This window comes from Octopus bimaculoides, chromosome 1 (assembly GCF_046866305.1).
Source record: "Octopus bimaculoides isolate indiv1 chromosome 1, ASM4686630v1, whole genome shotgun sequence".
Classification (NCBI taxonomy): domain Eukaryota; kingdom Metazoa; phylum Mollusca; class Cephalopoda; order Octopoda; family Octopodidae; genus Octopus; species Octopus bimaculoides.
The window spans coordinates 112,836,144-112,859,684 of NC_142928.1; the positions used below are offsets into that span (position 1 = coordinate 112,836,144).

Genomic DNA, 23,541 nt, shown 5'->3' on the forward strand with positions numbered 1-23,541 from the left:
ACATTCCCAACAATTCAACTTCTCTGGTTGACATTAACACCCCCACCCCCAATAGGGGCCTTCATTCCCACATTTTAGAGCTCCATGAGCTCCATTTTTCAGGAGCAAAATCCATTTTACAGGTTCCAGAAGACTGAAATTTTGGAATATGCGCATAAAGATCAATAGTATGGGATACATGTCTCATGATTAGAATTTTTTTAGGGTGTGTAAAGAGGGAAAGAACCCTCATGTGCAATTTTGATGAAATTCGAATCATATGTATTCCAGTTCCTTACAGAAAATATAAGAGAAAAGTCTCATCCTTCAATTGCATGTAACACGGGCAACGCCGGGTATCTCTGCTAGTAACTATCAATAAATGTGATAAGATATGAAAATTATACATCATTATAAAAGCTTAAGTTTCAGACTAAATAAATGCAGATTTTACCCTCCACAAATGAGGCAAAAGTAATACAGCTATAGCAAAAATGCATAAAATTAACCAAGTAACAGTCTAGGAAATTGTCAAGAAATTTCAAGAGACTGGTTCCACTGCTGATCGACCTGGACGTGGCTAAAAAAGAAGTGCACAGACCCCTCAGCTTATCAAAAGTACCAGAAAAAAGATGAGGCGAAATCCTCATCATTCTGTCAGAAAACTGGCTGCCACAGCAAAAATAAGCTGAACATTGATGTATTGCGTGCTGAAGGAGGATCTCAGGACCCACCTCTACCAGCTCACACAAGTTTATAAGGCCATGAGACTGGAGAGAAGTCATCTTATACTGCATCAGATTGTTGAAAACATGTTGCCCAACCTGGTGTTCACTAATGAAAAGAAATTTGACATCGAATATACAGTAAACCACCAGAATGGCCGACTTTGGAGTGTATCTTGCTCCGTCAAGGGTAGACTTTTAAATCGATGTCAAAATCCACAGTCAGTTATGGTTTGAGTGGCTATAACTGCCACTGGAAAGTCTCTCCTCATTTTTGTGCCCTTGTGTGTTAAAATTAACACTCAGCAATATATTAGTGACATTCTGGAAGCTGAAATGCTTCCATTGACGAATGAGCACTTTCAAGGTGTATGTTGGAGCCTCCAACAGGACTTGGCACCATCCCACAGCTCCAAACAGATATAACAATGGATTCAGTAAAACATTCCATCATTCATAAGCAAGGACGTATGGCCCTTAAGAACCCACTGGATTTTTCTTTTTGGTTCATTTTGGAGACAAGGGTTTCAAGCACTCCTCATACTTTGCTCGACACTCTGAAGGCAGAACTGCACCAGGAATAAGCTTCAATTCAGCAAGAACAGCTACATGCTACATATGAAGCATTCACACCTAGACTTAAGGCTGTGATTCAAAGCATAGATGGTCATATTGAATAAATGTGGAAGTGTCGTAATTTTGTTTTGAATAAATTGTGGAAGTGTCTTAATTGTGTTGCATTACAACACTCGAACCCGAAATATAAAATTGGAAAAAGTTGGTTGCCTTAATTTTGGGTCATGACAAATATATGGCAGATTTCTTTCAGTTCCCATCTACTAAATTCACTCACAAGGCTTTGGTTGGCCCAAAGCTATAGTAGAATACTCTTGTCCAAAGTACCATGCAGTGGAACTGAACTTAGGACCATGGGGTTGGCAAGCAAGTTTCTTACTATACTGTTACACCTGCACCTATATATATATGTGTGTGTGAGTGTCCATACTCCAATCTATAAAGGAGGAAGCAGAGTCATCATCATTGTTTACTATCTGTCTTCTATGCATGCATGGGTAGAATGGTTGACAGGAACCAGCCAGGTTACTGTGTCTGTTTTGACAGGGATTTTACGGCTGGATGCCCTTCCTAACACAAACCACTCTGAAGAGTGGACTCAGTGATTTTTACGTGGCAGTAGCAAGGTGAGGTTAGTTTTGGCATGATTTTTATAGCTGGATGCCCTTCCAAATGGCACCAGCACTGGCAAGGTCACCAAGTAACTCGCAAAACAAGGAAGGGGCAGAGACATTTGAGGAGGGAACTTGTGTCAGCGGATGAAAGGTTAGAGTATGACAGAAACAGTGAGGCAGAAACAGGTGTCTTGCTAAAAATGATACATATATATTTATGTATTCAAATATGAAGGGTATAATCAATATCGAACACACATACACAAGGTATGTCTTGCTAGTTCATTGGTAAGTTGCACTTATAGGCATAAAAGAATATATTCTCATCAGTGTGCCTGGTGTTAAACACCTGGAAGTCATAGACAAATGAGATAACTCACATCAGCAAAATAACTCCATTCAGGAGCAATGGACTTCGATGTTTTGTAATTTTTGTGACTTGTTGAGACTATGTACCTGAATGAGGTCCAATGCAAGCTAAATTGCTGTTTATGACTATATACAAAATGGTGTAATAATCATCTGTGGGTATGTCCCAACGTTTCATAATTATTGGTAAATCAACAATTAAAACAAAAACAAAAGTCAAAAGGACTTATACAGTGAACGTATTAGGTTGACACTCAGTTTAAGATGGAAAAAGAGTGGGTGTGACACTTTGAGCATGACTCTTCATCGGAAAGAGGAAAGATCCAAAGAAAAGAACAGTCCAAGAAAAGCATATATGTGGTTATATGGCTGAAGTGGCCAGAAGTAGAAAGAGATAGAGAAAGTGGTTTTTGAAGGCTAGAGAGTGCAAAAATGGCCAGTATGTGTGTTTGTGAGTGATGTATGTGAGAGGGAGTAGAGCTGACTGGTTAGTAGCAGTAGTTAGATTTGGTGGTGAGAGGTTAGGTGACATGTGTGAGTGCATTGGTGTTGTTGTGTGTGTGTGTTTGCATATGCATGTGTTGGTGTGGGTGAAGGTTTTTTGTACATGCTAGGATATGGAAACGTGTGTGTGTGTGCAGTAGGTATGTATGTAGTGTGTGAGGAAGTGTAAGTATATAGGTGTGTAGAAGATAAATGAAAACTAAAAATAATTTTTTTAAATTAATTAATTAGCATATTAAAATTAAAATAAACTTTAATTGAAAAAACTTTTTAAAGTTGGGAAATTAGAATTAAATAAAAAATTTAAATCAAATTTTTTTTAAAATCGAATGTGGAACCTGTTTACAAAAAGGAGAGGGGTGTTAAGCCCAAATGGCATATGGGTTCAAAGCAAAGCTGTAGCACTGTTCAAAGCATACATCTATGTTTATATGTATGTATGTGTGTGTGTGTGTGTGTGTGTGTGTGTGTATGTGTGTGTGTGTGTGTGTATGTGTGTGTAATAGAATAAAAGTATAAACAGTTGGTATCAGGAGTTTAAATCACAAGAGTTTGAAGAATATTCATAATTTGTCATAGTATATTCTAGTATTCTCTCAGAACAGTTATACAGTAAGTCCAAATTATTGATATTAGATAGTAGGTAAAGCTGGTCATCATAGATAGAATCGAAAGCTGGACGAGAAAGGAGAAAGAAGGAAGAAAAGCAGATAGTATCTTACAGCTGTTTCAAGAATAGATGCACAGATAGTGCATTTACCTGCAAATGATCATCAGCCAACATTGTCAGTGCAATCTATTCCATCAATGAGGAAGAATGAGGTAGAGCCCTTGTAGGAAGTGATGATGTACTAGTACAGTGTTGAGCTCAAAAGAAGAGTAAAACAGAGAATATAATGTCATAATACGATACAAAGAGACTAGCAAAAATGACCAGGGATAGATGTATCAAGATCAAGAGTTAGAGGATGATATGTAAAAAGAAATGGCCAGTGGGGTATACTAAGTGGTTTGGTGTGAAGAAAATCCTGTGTAGAATAGTAACAGCTTATAGAACAATTAGATTAGAATTATCACTTAGCTAGACTAGCTACTGGGGTTGGGGGTAGAGTTTAAGGGTAGGGATGAATTACAAGCTTCTGGCTGTGTGGTATGGTGCTCAATGTAATGTGTGTTGGAAAGAATGAGCTATGTTAAGTAGAGGAGGGGAATGGCAAGAAGAATGAATAGTAATATGGTTATAAATCAGCTGACTACAGGTTTATAAGTTAAATAATGAGGGTTGTAAGTGTGCTTTAGATGCATGCATTTGATGATAGTTACCAGAATAATTTATTTATTGTGACAATAAGAAATATTTAAAATTGTAAGTTCATTGATGAGTATGAATATAGTTAAATGTGGGTATACAGGTAGCATAGGAGTAACTAAATATCTTAATATTTATGCATTATTCTTTTATTCTTTTGCTTGTTTCAGTCATTTGACTGTGGCCATGTTGGAGCACCACCTTTAGTTGAACAAATCAACCCCAGGACATTCTTTGTAAGCCTAGTACTTATTCTAACTGCTAAGTTACGGGGACATCAGTTGTTAAGCAATGGTGGGGGGACAAACACAGACACAAATACACACACACCCGCACAAATACACACACACACACACACACACACATACATACATATATATATATATATATATATATATATATATATATATATATATATATAACAGGCTTCTTTTCACTTTCCCTCTACCAAGTCCACTGACAAGGCTTTGGTCTGCCCAAGGTGCCACACAGTGGGACTGAACCCAGAACTATGTAGTTGGGAAGCAAGCTTGTTACCACACAGCTGCTCTTGTGCTTATGAGGTGAGAATATCTGTAAGTGGTTTCAAGAGTATACTATGTAGTTGCTAGGATACAATAGCTCAGTCATTGCATTGGAATTACAGGAAAAATGTAGAGTGAAATATAAAATTATAGAATGTGAAATCATACTAATTTCAAGTAAGTGGCAAATTTAGAATAGGAGAAGCAAATAATGATCTCTGTAGAATGATAATCATGGTAAAAATGAGGAACAAAGGGCTGCACTATGGATTTAATTAAATTAAATAAGCATATAATGCATTTCTAATTTATGTGGATGAGAATTGTGTGGAGAGATTCAAAGCGCTACATATAGACTTGTGATAAAATCAGAACATTATAAAAAATCTGTGAATGCAAGTAACAACAATTTCATTTTATTTGTTCAGTAATTGCAATGTATTATGTAGTAGGGTATATGTATAGACTCTTTTAAGCATAACCAACTTGGGGTTTGCTCCCTGGCATGGTAGTCTATTGTCAGTGATAGACCTAAAATATAATACTATTTTTCTTAAGATTGTGTATATGGTTAACCAGTAAAGTAAGTTTATTGTGTTTAGCAGATTTAAAAAAGCTCAGGTGGGCTCTGTATCAGCATCTAAAATTGACAGTGGTACCAATGCATATCCTGATAGAGTTTTGTTGTTTGTTAAGGATCATATATTTATAAACAAGATTAAATCTGTGACAATTTACCTTGTAATGCAGTTGGGTTCCTTTGCACTATGTTTGTTGTTAATGTTATTATTAAGATATCAATCTGGGGTTAAGATTCTTCTCATTCATATATGCTATATACCGTCAGATTCATCTCATTCACATATGCTATATTCTGGAGTATTGTCAGTGTTACATATATTATTATTATTATTATTATTAAGGTGGTGAGCCAGCAGAATCATTAGTACACCTGGAAAAATGCTTAGCAGCATTTTATCCATCTTTACATTTCGAACTCAAATTCCACCTAGGTCAACTTTGCCTTTCATACTTACAAGGTTGATAAAATGAGTACCAGTCATGTACTGAGTTGATGTAATTGACCAGCCTCCTCCTCCCCAAAATTTCATGCCTTGTGCCTATTATAGAAAGTATTATTATTATTATTATTATTATTATTATTATTATTATTATTATGGCCATAAGCTCAGCAAACCTCACTTGCCCTCACCTCAGCACCCATGAAATCATAATCATGGCCATTGCCACTAGCAATATGCTGTGTTTTAGAAGACTCATCAAGCCAAGTCATGGCCATTGCCGGTGTCATGTAAATGGCACCCGTGAAATCATAGTTATTGCCAGTGCCATGTAAATGGCACCCATGCTGGTGACACGTAAAAAGCACCCATTACACTCTTGGAGTGGTTGGCATTAGGAAGGGCATCCAGCCATAGAAACCGTGCCAAATCAGATTGGAACCTGGTGCAGCTCTCTAGCTTACCAGTTCCAGTCAAATCGTCTAACTCATGTTAGCTTAGAAAGTGGACATTAAATGATGATGATGAAAAATACAAAATACTTTTGTATACACATTTGAAATTCATACCATCATGAACAACAATTTAATTGCTGTCAACTGGTGGGTTTGGTTTCTTGTGTTGTGTCCCATTTTGGGGGTACATATTGATTTAATTTAATTTCCATTCAAAATTTCTTTTTATTTTCTCCCTAACAATGCCTAAATGCAGTGATACTTGTATGTGAGAGAGGAAGAGAAAGTGAGGAGTATCATCAGATCATAATGAGAGGGGGTGTGAGCACCATGTGCTATGTTGTTTCATCTCAAAAAACAGGCAACAAGTCAGCTTTTAACAAAAATGAGCTGGAAATTGTAAAATTCTTGAAACATCTTTCAGTCAACAACAACAGCTCCAGTAACAACAATAACACTCTGTTTCAAGTAGAGCAGACAAGGAAAGGAGTAGAAGCAAATACACCTAGATGCCTTATAAACATTTGAACAAACTTTTCAGTTTCTCCCTCCCACAATTTTCTTGAATTCAATGACTTGGAATTGAACTGGCAGGGTATTAGCTGCATTAATATAAAAAATCTTGGATGACTCATAAATGTTATGAGCACTGTCCCTTCTCTACTAACAACCATATAAAAATCCATGTTATATCAGATATGGTAAAATTTATCTAACCATAGATTAAATGAATTTAGTATTACAATGACTAAAGGTTAAACTACTTTTTTCAAAAGAAGAAATATTGAAAATTTAGCATGGTAGTACATAGGATAAAATAAGTTAATGCCCAGTTATTATTCCTTCTTTAAATTTTATTTTATTATATGAATGATAATGTGTAAAAGATGAAAATTTGAATTTGTTTTGAATCTCTGTATTCCTCCCTCTTTTTTGCATGAAAAACCTAATTTTGAAAAGTTTCTATAAATTACTGCTAAAGTGTTTATTAACATCATTATAAAATTTACTCTAATTTTTTTTACATGGAATAATATCAAAATTTTCTCAAATTATCAAATTTGGTTCCAGACCATAATGAAGGAACAAGTAGTGAATCTTCTCCACTATTTGCAATGTCTGGTGATGGTCAACGAGATGTCAGTATCCCTTTTGTATTTCTATTCCACAAAGAAGGACAAAAATTATTGAAAACACTGAGTGAAAATTATAGTCTGGAAGTACTATTAGCTCTTGACTCAAGATCTTCAGGTTTGTACTTTATTCATATATACTTATATATCATTTATTCATTTGTTCTGTGGCTAGTTATACATGCTAACATGGATTGAATGAATACATATCATTTAGTCATTTGTTTTACAGCCAAATGCTCTTCTTGTCGCTAACTCTTACTGTTTTTCAAACAAAGGAATTCAGAAAATAAAGCTTTTTTTTTGTTGACAGGGGATGTCAACAATTTTTTTTAGTTTAATGCTTTCGTGCAAAATATACAATATAAACATTCACACAGATGTACATATACATATTCATTCATCAAAGACAACATATGAGTGTTCAGTTTTTACTGAATGACCTGCAGAAACGATTTGTTTATAGTGATCAAATGTATGTGTTGTACATTATCTCACTCACTCTATCAAATGAACATTACCAGTACAGGTGCACAAGTGTACCACACATCAGATGTTGGAATGATTGTAAAGCAACATGAAATGAAGTGTTTTGCTCAAGAACACAACACACCACTCAGTCCCAGAACTGAACCTATGATCTAGCAATCATAAGTGCAACACCCAGACCAGTAGGCCACACACTTTTACATATATTAATGTTTGTTTTTATGTTCAGTTATAGTAAAAACAATTTTTCATAGAGTACAAATTATTGTTTTTAAGCAAGAATGTTGCTGACAGTGATTTTGAAGTTTCACCCTGTTAAGCCAAAACTCCCTGACAATGGCTTAACTTATTTAAGAAATATATAACATGCCTCTATACAACATTTTTGTCATGTATGAAAAGGGTTTCATTGCTATCAAAGGCTTTTTTGTGGTCAACAAATGCAAAGCTGAAATCTCTGGAAATGCAAGGAGCTGCTCAGGGATACAAGCTCTAGAGGCACCAGTGATATAGCTCTGCTATTACCACCTTTAATAGTTCCAGCTGAGGTCATAAAAAAAAAAAAGAGATACGATCTCTCTAAGGCACTTCACAGCATATCTAGAAATGATCATCAGAGACATTGACTGGACAGGTAGTATGAATATGAATGGCAAACTAGTAACACATCTCCAATTTACAGATCTGCTGCAAGCTATATTGACAGAACTAGGCCATATGTCTTAAAATGAACTGCATAAAAACAAAATACATGCAATCTGAAAATGTAGACCAAAGCCAAATAGAGGTGGGAAATATTGAAATAGAGAAGGTAAAGGAGTATGTCTACTTGGGGTATACAGTGAATATCCATCAATATATGGATGTTGAAATCTCAAGGAAAAGGGTAGGATGGAAAGTGTTTACCTCAGTAACAGATATGCTCAAAAGTAAAGCTGGCCAAGACCCTACATGCCAGTCTCTTCAATAGCTCCATCCTTGCCTGTGCTCTTATACAAAAGTGAGACATGGGCTACTTTAAAGAGGGAAGAACATTGATTGGCTACAATACAATGTTCCATCATAGGAATATCATTGCAAGGGCATATCCAAAATGAAATAATTTGAAAATGGAGTGAAGTGAATGACAGGATCATAGAATACTGAAAGCACAGGTTTTGTTGGGCCAGACATGTTGCAAGGTTCACAGACAACAAGTGGACCCATGAAAAAAAGACCACTTGGAAGGCCTTTGCAATGATGGGAAGATAATTAAGCAATTTGGGAAAAGAAAAGCATAATTAAGAAAGATACTCTAGTTGATACAGTGATATAGTATGTGGCTATAGGCACAGACATGTCTGTGTGGTAAGAAGTTCGCTTCACAACCACATAGTTTTATGTTTAGTCTCATTGCAAGTGTCTTCTACCATAACTCTGAGCCAACCAATGCCATGTGGAGGAATTTAGTAGATGGAGACTTCAGAAAGTCCACCATATCTGTGTGATAGCACACATAAAAATGTGCATCAATGTTTATCTGTTCTACATTCGTCACCACTGTCCTGAAGTTTACACAGTCCTGAGTTTACAAAAAGTCCTGAAGTTTACACTCTTTGTTGACATTCTAATTGGTCACTCTATGCTTTCGAAGACCTGTGGAATAAAGATATCCTTTACTTGAATAGCAAGAGTTGGTCAAAGAGCCTCCAGTCATGAAATCTTACTTCAAATAAATGCCATCTACTCCTATGCCAACATGGAGAAAAACACGTTAAAATGAATGAAAAAAAATAATTTTATATCACTGAGAGCGCTTTAGGAATAGCCCTTGTCCCTCATCATCATCTTATCTCCTCTCCATGCACCACTTTACCCACTGACTCTACTGTTTACTTCCTTTTATCCTCTTCTCTATTACCATCTCTCAACAAAAAACCTGTGTTACTCCAATAAGAACTATCTTGAATACTGATGAATCAGCCAACCTATGTTAGAATGGCAAGCAGACTGACTCATCCCATTACCATTACCACTCTATCTGCTGGCCCCGTCACACTATTTCCAAAGTTATTCTTCACCTTCCCCTCTCCCTTGTCTGTTCCTTCTGTTATCCTCTCCATTACCATCTTCTCACAACAGTATACCTGTTCCATCCATCATGGAAAGTCTTTCTGTTTGCAACCCCAACAGTGCTGATGTCACAAAACACCCTGTACACTTTATAAGTGATTGATAATCAATCTGAGCAACAATAACACAGGGCTTCTGTGAGCCCTTTAGTCATACTGATGACAAGACAACTTCTGTTCTGCTAATACCATGAAAAAATGCACCTGTAAACTCTTTTAAGTGGCTGTTGTTAGGAAGGTAACCAGCCATAGGAATCATACCAAAATTGATACATTGGTGCAAGATATAGGTCTTCCAATGCATTGATTCCTGTCAAATCATCCTACCCATGCCAGTATGATAAATGGACATAAAATGATAATGATGCATGTGTATATGTATGTATATGTGTGTGTGTGTATGTATGTATGTGTGTATATATATATATATATAAAAACAAATAGTAAATGAGTATATGCATATATACGTACAGGTATGTGCATACCGACATCCACCTGTATGTATAGGTGCATATCTGGGTACAGGACATTGCAAACAAAACGTAGACAAGAAAACACACAAGCCACATAGAGAACATTCTCCTTCATCAGCTACCCCCGTTTTAACAGCGGCGTTTCGAAGAGCTGGGTAGAACGCATCGTTAAAACGGCTCTTCCCATGGACCGCAAATTAAATTTGTATACACAAATTAAACCTTGCCATGGAGGAATGTAGTGGCGGACAAAAAACAAGACAGGAAAACAAACAGAAAAGGTTATACGGCCAGACGGAAAAAATTATGTGTGTATGAACGCTGTGAGGCACGAACTTGAAAGTGGGGACGAAGTAAGTTCGCGTGTTTGCTCGGCGATAGCCAAGGAAGAAAAGGATTATTGACCGGAAGCATGTGACCATGCCGGTGTAAGGGGAAGAGAGAGAGTGGTAGAGGGAGAAACAAAGGGAGGAAGTAGAAGAATAGGTGAGCAACGAGAGGAAGAGAGGAAGTACGAGGGGGGAAAAAGAGATACGTAGTAGTAACAGAGGAAGAACGAGAGGGGTAAAGAGACATACGTAGTAGTAAACAGAGGAAGAACGAGAGGGGGAAAAATGATAGAGGAAGAGAAAGAGAAAGAGATAGAGTAGCGTCTGAAAATATAAAGTTGCGATAACTACTTACAAATTGGTGACACTGCGTTCAGTCATGTACAAACAAATAGTAAATAAGTATATGCATATATACGTACAGGTATGTGCATACCGACATCCACCTGTATGTATAGGTGCATATCTGGGTACAGGACATTGCAAACAAAACGTAGACAAGAAAACACACAAGCCACATAGAGAACATTCTCCTTCATCAGCTACCCCCGTTTTAACAGCGGCGTTTCGAAGAGCTGGGTAGGACGCATCGTTAAAACGGCTCTTCCCATGGACCGCAAATTAAATTTGTATACACAAATTAAACCTTGCCATGGAGGAATGTAGTGGCGGAATGAAAAATATTTCAATACAAACGTATTAATTTCCAGTAAATATTGGTGCCTTGTTGTACCACTCATCTGAATTTATATATATATATATATATATATATATCATCATCATCATCGTTTAACGTCCGCTTTCCATGCTAGCATGGGTTGGACGATTTGATTGAGGACTGGTGGACCAGGAAGCGACATCAGGCTCCAATCTGATATATATATATATATATATATATATATATATATATATCATAAGATTTTTAAACTTTTAAATTTTCGTATTCAAAAGAGACAGAGACTTCAAATTCGATATATCGATTTATTCACCACTCTATGTTAACATTTCTGTGCCAAACTTATCCAGTGACTGGTCCATTGGATTTAGACGTTTGGCACTTCTTCCGGAGTGGTTACCTTTCGAACAAAACACGAAAAAACACATACATAACTATTATTAGGTCTTTAGGACATCGTTAGCTTTCGTGTTTGTTATTATAGGGGAGATAACTCCTTAATTTTCTATTTTTATTGCTCTCCTGTGGATTTCCACTAGATTAATTATTTTGTTTATTTCTCTTTACTATATTACCCGTATACATATGCATACATACACTTTACCCGTATACCTATCCATATATACATACACACACATACATATGTATACACATCTACGTACACACACACATACACACATATATATATATATATATATATATATATATATATATATATATATACATATATATACATACATATACACACATATACACACACACATATACATACATACATACATACATACACACATACATACAAATACCACACACATACATATATATATATACATGTATGTGTGTATGTATGTATGTATATGTGTGTGTGTATATGTGTGTATATGTATGTATATATATGTATATATATATATATATATATGTGTGTGTGTGTGTATGTGTGTGTGTGTACGTAGATGTGTATACATATGTATGTGTGTGTATGTATATATGGATAGGTATACGGGTAAAGTGTATGTATGCATATGTATACGGGTAATATAGTAAAGAGAAATAAACAAAATAATTAATCTAGTGGAAATCCACAGGAGAGCAATAAAAATAGAAAATTAAGGAGTTATCTCCCCTATAATAACAAACACGAAAGCTAACGATGTCCTAAAGACCTAATAATAGTTATGTATGTGTTTTTTCGTGTTTTGTTCGAAAGGTAACCACTCCTGAAGAAGTGCCAAACGTCTAAATCCAATGGACCAGTCACTGGATAAGTTTGGCACAGAAATGTTAACATAGAGTGGTGAATAAATCGATATATCGAATTTGAAGTCTCTGTCTCTTTTGAATATGAAAATTTAAAAGTTTTAAAATCTTATGATATAAATATAAACTGTGAGAACGACCCTTAAGGAATCTAATTAATGATCTCCTAAGGTAAGTTCTTATGCTATATTGGTAACGGTTGCTACATCCTCTGGGAAAAAAATTATTATATATATATATATATATATCTGTAATATAATATGTGACAATTATTCGGTTGCCATAATAAAAGTCTGAGTTTTGGATGTCAGGGCAGAAACTTGCACCGGCATCTCTTCAGTTATCGAGGCAATCGAAATATTTTGATTGCCTTGATAATTTTTCTCCATAGTAACTGCAGTGAATTTTCCTCTATCAGTGGAAATGTCATAAACATATTTTAACTAACCTAAAGTTTATATATATATATATGTGTGTGTGTGTATATATATATATATATATATATATATATATATATATATATATATATATATATATATATATACATACACATATATAAGATTAAATAAATGGAGTTATACGCATGTGTTAAATGATTTCTTTTATTTCTGACATATATTTCGAAGATTACAATTGGTTCATTTCAAAGGAATGAATGATGTTGAGAAAGATGTAATCTTCTCTTCAGGGAAATACATAAAAATCAACTCAACCATAAGACATTATTACCGAATGTGACAACTGCGAGTAGAGAAGAATGCTAAATAAGCTATGTAGCATTCTTCTCTACTCGCAGTTGTCACATTCGGTAATAATGTCTTATGGTTGAGTTGATTTTTATGTATTTCCCTGAAGAGAAGATTACATCTTTCTCAACATCATTCATTCCTTTGGAATGAACCAATTGTAATCTTATAAACATATGTCAGAAATAAAAGAAATCATTTAACACATGCGTATAACTCCATTTATTTAATCTTATATTTATTCAAAATACCTCAAATTTACAGGGAGTTTCTACCTCATAAACAGGAGTTACACCAAAGTTATTTTGTGAACTTTGCTACCCTGGTAACTATTAACCAATTCATTTTGTCAGAGTTAATTGTTAACTAAGAGAAAATAAATACATATAATTAAATATATATAAACTTTAGGTTAGTTAAAATATGTTTATGGCATTTCCACTGCTAGAAGAAAATTCACTGCAGTTACTATATCTCTCCAGTGTTGTCAACTGTTAGTCATTATCAGTGGGAAATACCAAAGAGAAGCAACTCTGGACAGACCTAATCAAAGCCATGGCTTTAACTAAAATACAGTCAACAACTAACCTAAAGTTCACTTATACTTAAACACTGCTCAGCACTGATATTACTGCAATTTTCATGATCTTGGCTTTATGTAAACCAAAGCTGTGAAGAGAGAAATTACCAAATGTGTAATCGAACAAAGATTTCAATTTCAAATAAATTTTTGTTTGATTACAATTCTTTATACACAACATAGCATATTTTCCCCAAAGGAAAGTATACATAGATATTGGAGACTGTTCCTATACAACAGCAACCTACATGCAGCTGACCATGAGAGATGCAAACTAATTGTAGGTCAACAACTTTCAGTGTTTATCCCTGTGGTTGTTGATCAATGTGACAAGACATTTTTTTTACTGAAAATTTTAAGTGCTTTAACTGAAACGGTATCCTAGAAATAAAAATATCTTCTCCTTGACATGAGATTATAACGCAATAGTACCAGACTAATGCTTTTATTATTAATCTGGTACCTTTGTAGAGCATATGCTGAACTAAATTACTTTGAAGCATTATAGGAGCTTCAACTTTAAGTTGTATTTGTAGGTTCCAAAGAATTTAGAAACTCTGTTGGATAGTTAACAACTTCATTTTGATAGATAACCATATGAATTGGAGAAAGTTATGTTATTTGTGAGAAAACATAAAAAGTGCATTAAAAAGAAGATATGACAATATTGTTTGATTTAAATAATTTCTTTTTATTAAATTGTAATTTTATTGTCCATCTAAAACTACCTAAATCATGCTATTTTGTTTACGTTGTTTTGAAGGAAATTATGAATTCTATAATCTAAGGGAGAACATTTTAATAATTTATTTACATATATATATATATATATATATCATCATCATCATCGTTTAACGTCTGCTTTCCATGCTAGCATGGGCTGGACAATTTGACTGAGGACTGGTGAACCAGGTGGCTACACCAGGCTCCAATCTGATTTGGCAGAGTTTCTACAGCTGGATGCCCTTCCTAACGCCAACCACTCCGAGAGTGTAGTGGGTGCTTTTATGTGCCACCAGCACGAAGGCCAGTCAGTCAGTACTGGCAACGGCCACGCTCGAAATGGTGTATTTTACGTGCTACCTGCACAGGAGCTAGTCCAGTAGCACTGGCAACGATCTTGCTGAAATATCTTTTCACCACGCTCAAATGGTGCTATTTACGTGCTACTGGCACGGTAGCCAGCCAGCTGCTCTGGCAATGATCACGCTCGGACAGTGCTCTTAGTCCTCCACTTGTACAGGTGCCATCATGATTTCGCTTTTGCTTGCCCCAACAGATCTTCGCAAGCCAAGTTTAGTGTTCAGTGAAAGAAACATTGGCATGGGTGCCAGTCGTCAAATTTAGTTTGATTTCGATTTCACTTGCTTCAACAGGTCTTCGCAAGCGGAGTTTAGTGTCCAATGAAGGAATGGTACACATAAGTGGGCTGGCTACATCCCTGGCAGAGGCCTTGGATTTTGTTCTCACTTGGCTTGCCGGGTCTTCTCACGCACAGCATATTTCCAAAGGTCTCGGTCAGAAGTCATTGCCTCGGTGAGGCCTAATGTTCGGAGGTCATGCTTCACCACTTCATCCCAGGTCTTCCTGGGCCTTCCTCTTCCACAGGTTCCCTCAACTGCTAGGGTGTGGCACTTTTTCACACAATTATCCTCATCCATTCTTGCCACATGACCATAGCAGCACGGTTGTTCGTACACATGTGTCATACAGTCTACCTTTTACTCTGAGTGAGAGGCCCTTTGTCGCCAGCAGAGGTAAGAGCTCTCTGAACTTTGCCCAGGCTATTCTTATTCTAGCAGGTACACTTTCAGCACACCCTCCCCCACTACTAACTTGGTCACCCAGATAGCGGAAGCTATCAACTACATCTAGTTTTTCTCGCTGGAATGCGACAGAAGTTGTTTTCTGCACATTTTCAGTGTTTATTGCTCCTGAACATCTGCCACATACAAAAACTAACTTCCTAGTTAACCTTCCTTTGATATTGCTGCACCTCTTATGTGTCCATAGCTTGCACTGGGTACATCTTATAAAGTTTCTACCTACACCTTTTCTACAAATCGAGCAGGGCCATCTACCTGAAGGGGTTTGTGATTTGTCTACCTTCCTACTTATTAGGACTTTGGTTTTAGCTAGGTTGACTCTAAGGCCCTTCGATTCTAGTCCTTGCTTCCACACCTGAAATTTCTCCTCTAGTTCTGATAGTTCAGCAATTAGTACAAGGTCATCAGCATAGAGGAGCTCCCAGGGACATCCTGTCTTGAATTCCTCTGTTATCGCCTGGTGGACTATGATAAATAGGAGGGGGCTGAGGACTGAACCTTGGTGGACCCCTACCTCTACCTGGAATTCTTCACTGTACTCGTTGCCAACCCTTACCTTACTGACAGCATCTCTGTACATGGCTCGCACAGCTCTCACTAACCACTCATCTATCCTTAATTTCCTCATTGACCACCAGATAAGAGAGCAGCAGACCCTGTCAAAGGCTTTCTCCATGTCAACAAAAGCCAGGTACAGAGGTTTATCTTTGGCTATGTATTTCTCTTGCAGCTGCCTTACCAGAAATATAGCATCAGTGGTGCTTTTCCCTAGCAGGAACCCAAACTGCATCTCATTTAAACTGACTCGCTCCCTAATTAGTTGGGCTATGACCCTCTCCGTGACTTTCATTACCTGATCTAACAACTTGATATCTCTGTAATTATTTGTATCTAAAGCGTCACCTTTACCTTTGTAACAGTTGACTATGGTGCTGCTACACCATTCATTGGGTATGACCTGATTAACTATACGGGTCATTAGACACTGCCAAATATTTTGAGCATCTCTGCAGTGATTCCTGATGGGCCGGGGGCTTTTCCTGTCTTCATACTCTTGATCGCTTTATCTACTAAGGTACTGTGAATTAGAATAGCTGGTCCCTGTGTTGGGTCGACATGCAGCAGGCTCTCTTCCTCCCATTCATTCTCTTTATTAAGCAGCCTTTCATAGTGGCGTCTCCAGACCTTTCTCTTTGCAGCCTCGTTTAGTGCAAGAGTCCTTTCTCTTTGCAGCCTCGTTTAGTGCAAGCCTTTCTCTTTGCAGCCTCGTTTAAATTCTGCACAAAATGCAAAATAAATGATATCATTAAATTCTTCATAAAGAGTTAGTTATTATGAGCTATTTTTAAGTTTATAAGTTAGGATATTTGGTTTCCTGTTGTGCACAAACTTCCTCTTTTGTATATATAGATACATGTATGTACATGATGGGTTTCCATATAATTTCCTTCTATCAATTTTATTCACAAAGCAGTGGTCAGCCCAAGTTTACGCAGCAGACACTTGCTCTATGTACCATACATGTAAAACTTTAAACTAGTGGTAAATAATTATGTTATGCTTATAAGTATATGTTTGTGTGTATTCCTGGAGTTCTATGATGCAACTGTTCTAACAATTTGCAATACTGTCCAAACTCATATCACCAGACATCGCAGTCCGTTGTCATTTCCTCCATGAAACATGACATCCTGAGATCAGTCCTCACTACCTCATCTCATATCTTCCTGGGTCTCCCTCTTCCACAAGCATCATCCACTTTCAGCTGTCTTTGTTCATATGTATCACATGTCCAAACCAATGTAGTCTTCTCTCTTGCATTCTGCATTTGATTCCTCTTATGCACATTGATGTTGCACATCCAATGGAGAAAACTTCCTTCATTTCTCTCTAGTCTACACATGTCTTCTGCATTCAAAGCCCATGTCTCACTACCATGGAGTATAGCTGTTCATACAGAAACATCATACAATCTACCTTTCACTCTGAGAGAGTCCTTTTATTGCCAACAGAGGTAACAGCTCTCTGAACTTCCTCCATCCTATTCTTATTCTAGAAACAATACTAGAGCATCCACCACAATTGTTAATTTGGTCACCTAGGTAACAGAAACTATCTACAATCTCAAGAGAGCCTCCTGGGCATTTGAGTGCGCTTAGTGCTTATTGTTCCTGCACATCTGCCACACATGAAGACAACTTTATCTGTTAATCTACCTGTGATTCCACAGCACTTCTTATGTGTCCATAGTTTACACTGGGTGCAGCAAATAGAATTACTTCTAAATCCTTGCCTACATATTGAGCAAGGCCATTTACCTGACAGGAAGAGAGTCTTATCTGCTTTCTTGCTGACAACTTTGGTCTTTAAGGTTAACTTTACTAGATTAACTTTGATTCTAGGAATTTCTTCTCCAATTCTGCTACAGACTCTACAAGTAAGAGTGAGGTCATCAGCATAAAGTAGTTTCCACAGGCATCCAGTTCTGAATTCCTCTGTTATGGACTGGAGGGCTATGAGGAATAAGAGTGGACTGCTCACTGAACTCTGGTGAACCCCTACTCGTGTGCTAAATTCATCATTATATTCATGGCCAACTCTCACCTTACTGACAGCACCACTGTACATGGCTCATACAGCTTTAACAAGCCACTCCTCTACTCCTAACTTTCTTAGAGACCACCATATAACATAGTGGGGAACTCTGTTGAAAGTTAAGTACAATGGCTTGCTTTTGGCTAAATACTTTTCCTGCAGGTGTCTCACTGGGAAGATAGCATCTGTGGTACTATTCCCAAGTACAAAACCAAACTGCATCTCATCTAGTTTAATTCTATTCCTAATCAATTGAGCTATAACTCTCTCTTTAACTTTCATGACGTGATCCAGCAGTTTGATGCTCTTGTAGTTGTTTGCATCACCTTTACCTTTGTAGCAGCTATGATACTTCTAAACCATCTTTCTGAATAACCTGATTGACTATATGAGCAACTAGGCTGTATCCTACACCGACAGATATTTTAATCAACTTGACAATGATTCCTGATGGTCCAGAGGCTTTCCTTGTCTCCATATCCTTAATTGCCTTATCTATTATACTACTATTTGAAAGTTTCTCCTTCTCCCATGCATTTTCCACTTTTAATAACCTTTCATAGTAGCACTTCTATGCATCTTTCTTCTCTGAGTCAATAAGTACAACTATGCTATTATCTATCCACACACATTTCTCATCCACCACATCTCTATTCTCTCTGATACACTGCTTTGTAATCCTGAACACCTCACTCCTTTGATCCTCATACTGTAGAACATAAGCAAATCTCTTACCTTCTGCTATTCCTTTTGCTTATGTAAACCTGTCACATAGCTTCCCTTCTGGCTACCTGATATAATTCTCTGCTTCCACTGTTTTCCAGTCTTTCCAGGCCTGTCTCTTTGCTTTTATAGCTCTGTCTACCGCCTTGTTCCACCACTATGTCAGCCTCTGCCTAGCTGGGACTTTGCACCAGCCACAGATCTGGTCTGTGGCCCTCAGTAGATCGTCCCACAGGAACATCCAATTGTTCTCTAAGCTATATGTCCCCCACCTCCTCCTCTCTTTTGTCATAGGCTTCCATTAGAATATCTCTAAATTTCTGTTGGTTTGCTGCATTTTTGAGCTTCCATAATCTTCTTTTCCAGAATGATTTATGTCTCCGAGTCTTTCTATTGCTAATTCTGTAATCACTAACTAGTAACCTATGTTGGATTGTACACTCTTCATCTGGGAAAGACTTCACGTTTGCAAGCATCTGCCTATCTTGCTACCTGGTGAGGAGGTAATCAATATGGCTTATGTGCCCTCCAGACTGATAAGTGATTAGGTTGCTGGCTGGTTTTCTGAAGCTAGTGTTGCAGATCATGAGATTATTTGCATCATAGAACTCCAGTAGCCTTGTTCCCTCCTCATTCTTTGGACCAAAGCCATAACCGCCATGGAATCCATGGGAATGCTGCCCAACATATCCATTAAAGTTACCAGTCACAATAACCTAGTCTCTGTGATTTGTCGTTGAGGTAGTCTGCAGAAGGACCTTGTAAAATTGGTCCTTCTAGTTATTAGCCTGCCCAGACTGTGGAGCATAGGCAGAGATAAATGTAACTGTTAATTTATCTATAAGCCTCACTTTAATAACCTTATCACATACTCTGACTACCTCAAATACCTTATCTACCTACTTTTTTGCTAAGAGTATCTCTACACCACCCACTCCATCACTTCTACCTACCCAGAAGAATTTGAACCTGTTTCTTACCCATGAGAAATTTAGCAGAGGCTCCCCAACACTTTACTTCTTGTACACCACACACATTGACATGGCAACACTCCAACAGTTCAATAATCTCACTAGACCTTCCTTTCTTTGTGCCAACGTCGATGGTAGCAGCTCTAAGATTGTGTACTTAAGAGTGATAGTGAGAAAGCAGTTGTTGTGGTACTTCTGCCAGCACCTGCACAAACGCTTGCCAGGTAGCATAGAGCTTTGGTACACAGTTTATTCAATGAATTACAATTTCCTCAATCCCATACAATATCCAAATTAAGGGCCAACAAAGAGAAAGGTAAAGAGGTCATGAAAATAAGACACATAGGTTGACCAGGAAGAAAAGTAGGGTGGCTATACTGTACAGTATAAATCTTATGTTTATATATATATCATTGCTATGTCCAAATTTAGTAAAATGCTTTTTTTTTTCAATATTTAATTCTGCTTGCAATAGCCAATTCTTTTGGTCAAACTATCGTATCTCCAACTGTTTCAGATGCCAAGATATGAAAATTGTGAAAGTGTAGTGCAACAGTTTAGCATTTTTCAAAAGTGTGGTAAGTCCCACATATGACAGTTTTGCAAAAATATTTCTTACTGGAAATGGAGTTAGAGTTAATATTTTATGCACCCAACAAAGTATTATTGTTAAGCTGAAACTTTTGCTAAAGTAAAAAGTAATGGAATGGTTAAACTATTTTTTTGTTTTCTGAAAAAAGCAATGTTTTGGACCAATGACACTTTTGCATAATAGCAACGATATGTATGTTTATATGTGTGTATGTGTGTGTGTATATACATACACACACACACATTACATGCATACATAATAGAGGAGTTGTTCTTGTTTTTGTTTATATCAATATAATTCATAATATAGAAGTATAAATATGCCTGTGTGTAACTGATATTCATTCATACTATTTTCAGCTCCCCAGAGCAAGCTACCTACTGAAGATTACAGAAAAGAAACATCAACTTTAGGTTCTAATAAACAAAAGAAGACATTTCAGTTCATGAAAACTGTTCAGACACCAGCAACTTCTGCTAGTTTCTTGTATCAACCAACCATGAACAGAGTGACTTACAACAAAAAAAAAGTGTCAATTAGAGATGGGTCTGGAGGCTATTTTATTAAGGTTGGTTCTGATAATGTTAACATGGAGATTAGCATAAAAATTTTCAATGATGTTTCATCATCACCTTATGATATGACTTTTGAGCCAATTCAACTTAATTTGCTTCCAGATGGTACAAAACAGCTAGTATTTTATTTTCAGCATCTCTCTAAAATTAATCCAGCAAAAAATGAACCAAAATTGAATCAGGTTTATGTTGATTTAGTTACATTTTTGAGAGACCATACAAATTTCCCTCAACTTGAACAGCAGGGTCCATATTTGAGGGCTCTTGCAAAAATTTTGGAGGCTGCTTATTTTGATTCAGGAAATTTAAGTGATGAGGATAAAAACTTACTTGATCAATTAGCTTTTGAACTTATTATTGTCAAAGAAGTACAGCTACAAAGCGATGCAATTGATAATGATAAAAATTGGAAAGAAGAGAAAGAATTACATTCTACATTTAGAGAAAATTCTCAGGAAGGTGATAAATTATTTGATAATGATAATTGTAAAAAGAAACCAAATGAGGTTAGTTCTGATGACCTTTGGTTAGTGACACTAAAGGAAGGCACGCACCATAGTGTTGATAAATTTGTAAGGAGTGATCTACAAAATGGGGATGACAGTAAAGAAGTACAAAACAAAGAATTTGATAAAAATTTGCTTTCTGAAGAATTTGAGTATAAATCCAAAGAAAATTACAACATTCTTGAAAAGCAGTCTCAAATCCAAACAAACAATGACCCTGAAAACATTTTAATAGCAAACAAATACTTACAAAGACATTCTTACACAGAAGACATTAAAGATTATGTGAGATTAACTACAGTTGAAGATGAAGTAAATAGTAACAAAAAGAATACCAAAACAGAGTTATGATACTATTAGAAAAGGGTATTTGTTTTTTTAAATAAAATGCACATTTTCTTATTGCAGATTCATGTAAGTATAAATTCTTTTTGTAGTCTAAAATTAATTTCAGTAATTGCACCCTTACATTTAAATAAACTAAAATGCTATTTGATAGGATGTTTTTTAAAAAAGTTATCATTTTAATTATTTTATGGTATTTATTTTAAATAAAATAATGATTAATAGTTGTTTAGTCAAAAGCCAATTAATTTAAAATTACTAGAATATTGAAATAAAGTTTAAAAATTTTTTAATTCATATGTAAATCGTGTTTGAAATTTATAATTTCCCTAAAACATTGAAACTTTTGTTAAATTATGACCACAGATAATCGTTTTACATCAAACACTAATTGTTATGAACAAATTATATATGTAGTTTTCAGTATAGTCTTAACATGCATATATTGAATCTATGAATGAGTTTTTTTTCATGGCTGGAGGGGTTCTTTCTTAATTTGTTTTAAGCTAATTGAATACATGTAAGCTTTTTCTTATTTTGATATAGTCTTATGTATGGAAAGAAATGTCAGGGAAATAATCTATTTCTTAATTCTAATTCAAAAGTTACTTGCAAAATCATTATTACTTAAATTCTTTAACCAAAATTTGTATCTGTTTAATTTTAATGTTTACGGGTATACTTTCCAGGTTAGTTCTCTAAGTAGTACTGTATTAAAATATATGCAAGAGATAACTTTATTCAATATTTTTTTTAAGTATAACCAATTTTCAGTTGTAACCCTAATTATGTATCTATTTAACATATTCATACAAATGTAATATGATTTCTTCCTCACAAAAAGTGAAATTATATAGGAATAATTTTTGAAGAGAATTTAATGTAAAATATCATTATCGAATTTTAAGAATGATCAAATAAAAAAGATGCAACAGTTTCTCTAATAATTATTGCCACCAGTTGAACTATTGTCTCTCTATGTGAAAATATATGTGGAAATCAGTGGTGTGTGTGTGTGTCTGTCTCTCACATGGGTGAGACAAATTAATTATTTGCAATACACTTATATGCATCATCACTGGTCACAATGTCTTTCCATAGGTATCACCAAAGAAATCCAAAATGAATTTGTTTTTGTAATTCTGAGAGTTGTTTGGGATACCTATCTTGGATAAATTTTACTAATGGCAAGTCTGTAGTGAATGATTTCATAGACACAGCTATGACTAAGCAAAAATGCTAGTTCTAAAATCTCTCTAAGAGATCAACACAGTAGTTGTACTGACAAGTAATATTCGAAGCCACTTCAATATGGCTGTCCGTTCAAACAGACTCTACTACGATTTTTTAACCCCAAGAGGACATCTCTAGCTAGCTAACAATGCAGAGCTGCATCCAACAAATTGCATGCAGGGAGCAAACCCCTACCACTTTCTAGCAGCAGGACCAATAGACAAGACCTGGTTTCGGACTATTTCTGCCACTCTTCAGTACTGAACACCTCGTCTGCTAGAGATTAATTCTTTATTACTGGCAC

The 23,541-nt window shown here is 36.0% G+C and overlaps 1 protein-coding gene across 2 annotated transcripts in view; it reads left to right on the forward strand.

Moving 5' to 3' along the window:
- Positions 1–22,960, forward strand: part of LOC106874050 (ER degradation-enhancing alpha-mannosidase-like protein 3) — a 465,143-nt gene extending 442,183 nt beyond the window's left edge. Inside the window, exons 21-23 of one of the 2 annotated variants that reach the window (XM_089356169.1) lie at positions 7,149–7,328; positions 20,504–20,564; positions 20,938–22,960. In XM_089356169.1, coding sequence (XP_089212295.1) covers positions 7,149–7,328; positions 20,504–20,517 — 194 coding nt within the window. In that variant the 3' untranslated portion in view covers positions 20,518–20,564; positions 20,938–22,960. The remainder of the gene's footprint in view (positions 1–7,148; positions 7,329–20,503; positions 20,565–20,937) is intronic. The other variant, XM_089356161.1, reaches the window with a different exon arrangement.
- Positions 22,961–23,541: the final 581 nt, after the last annotated feature.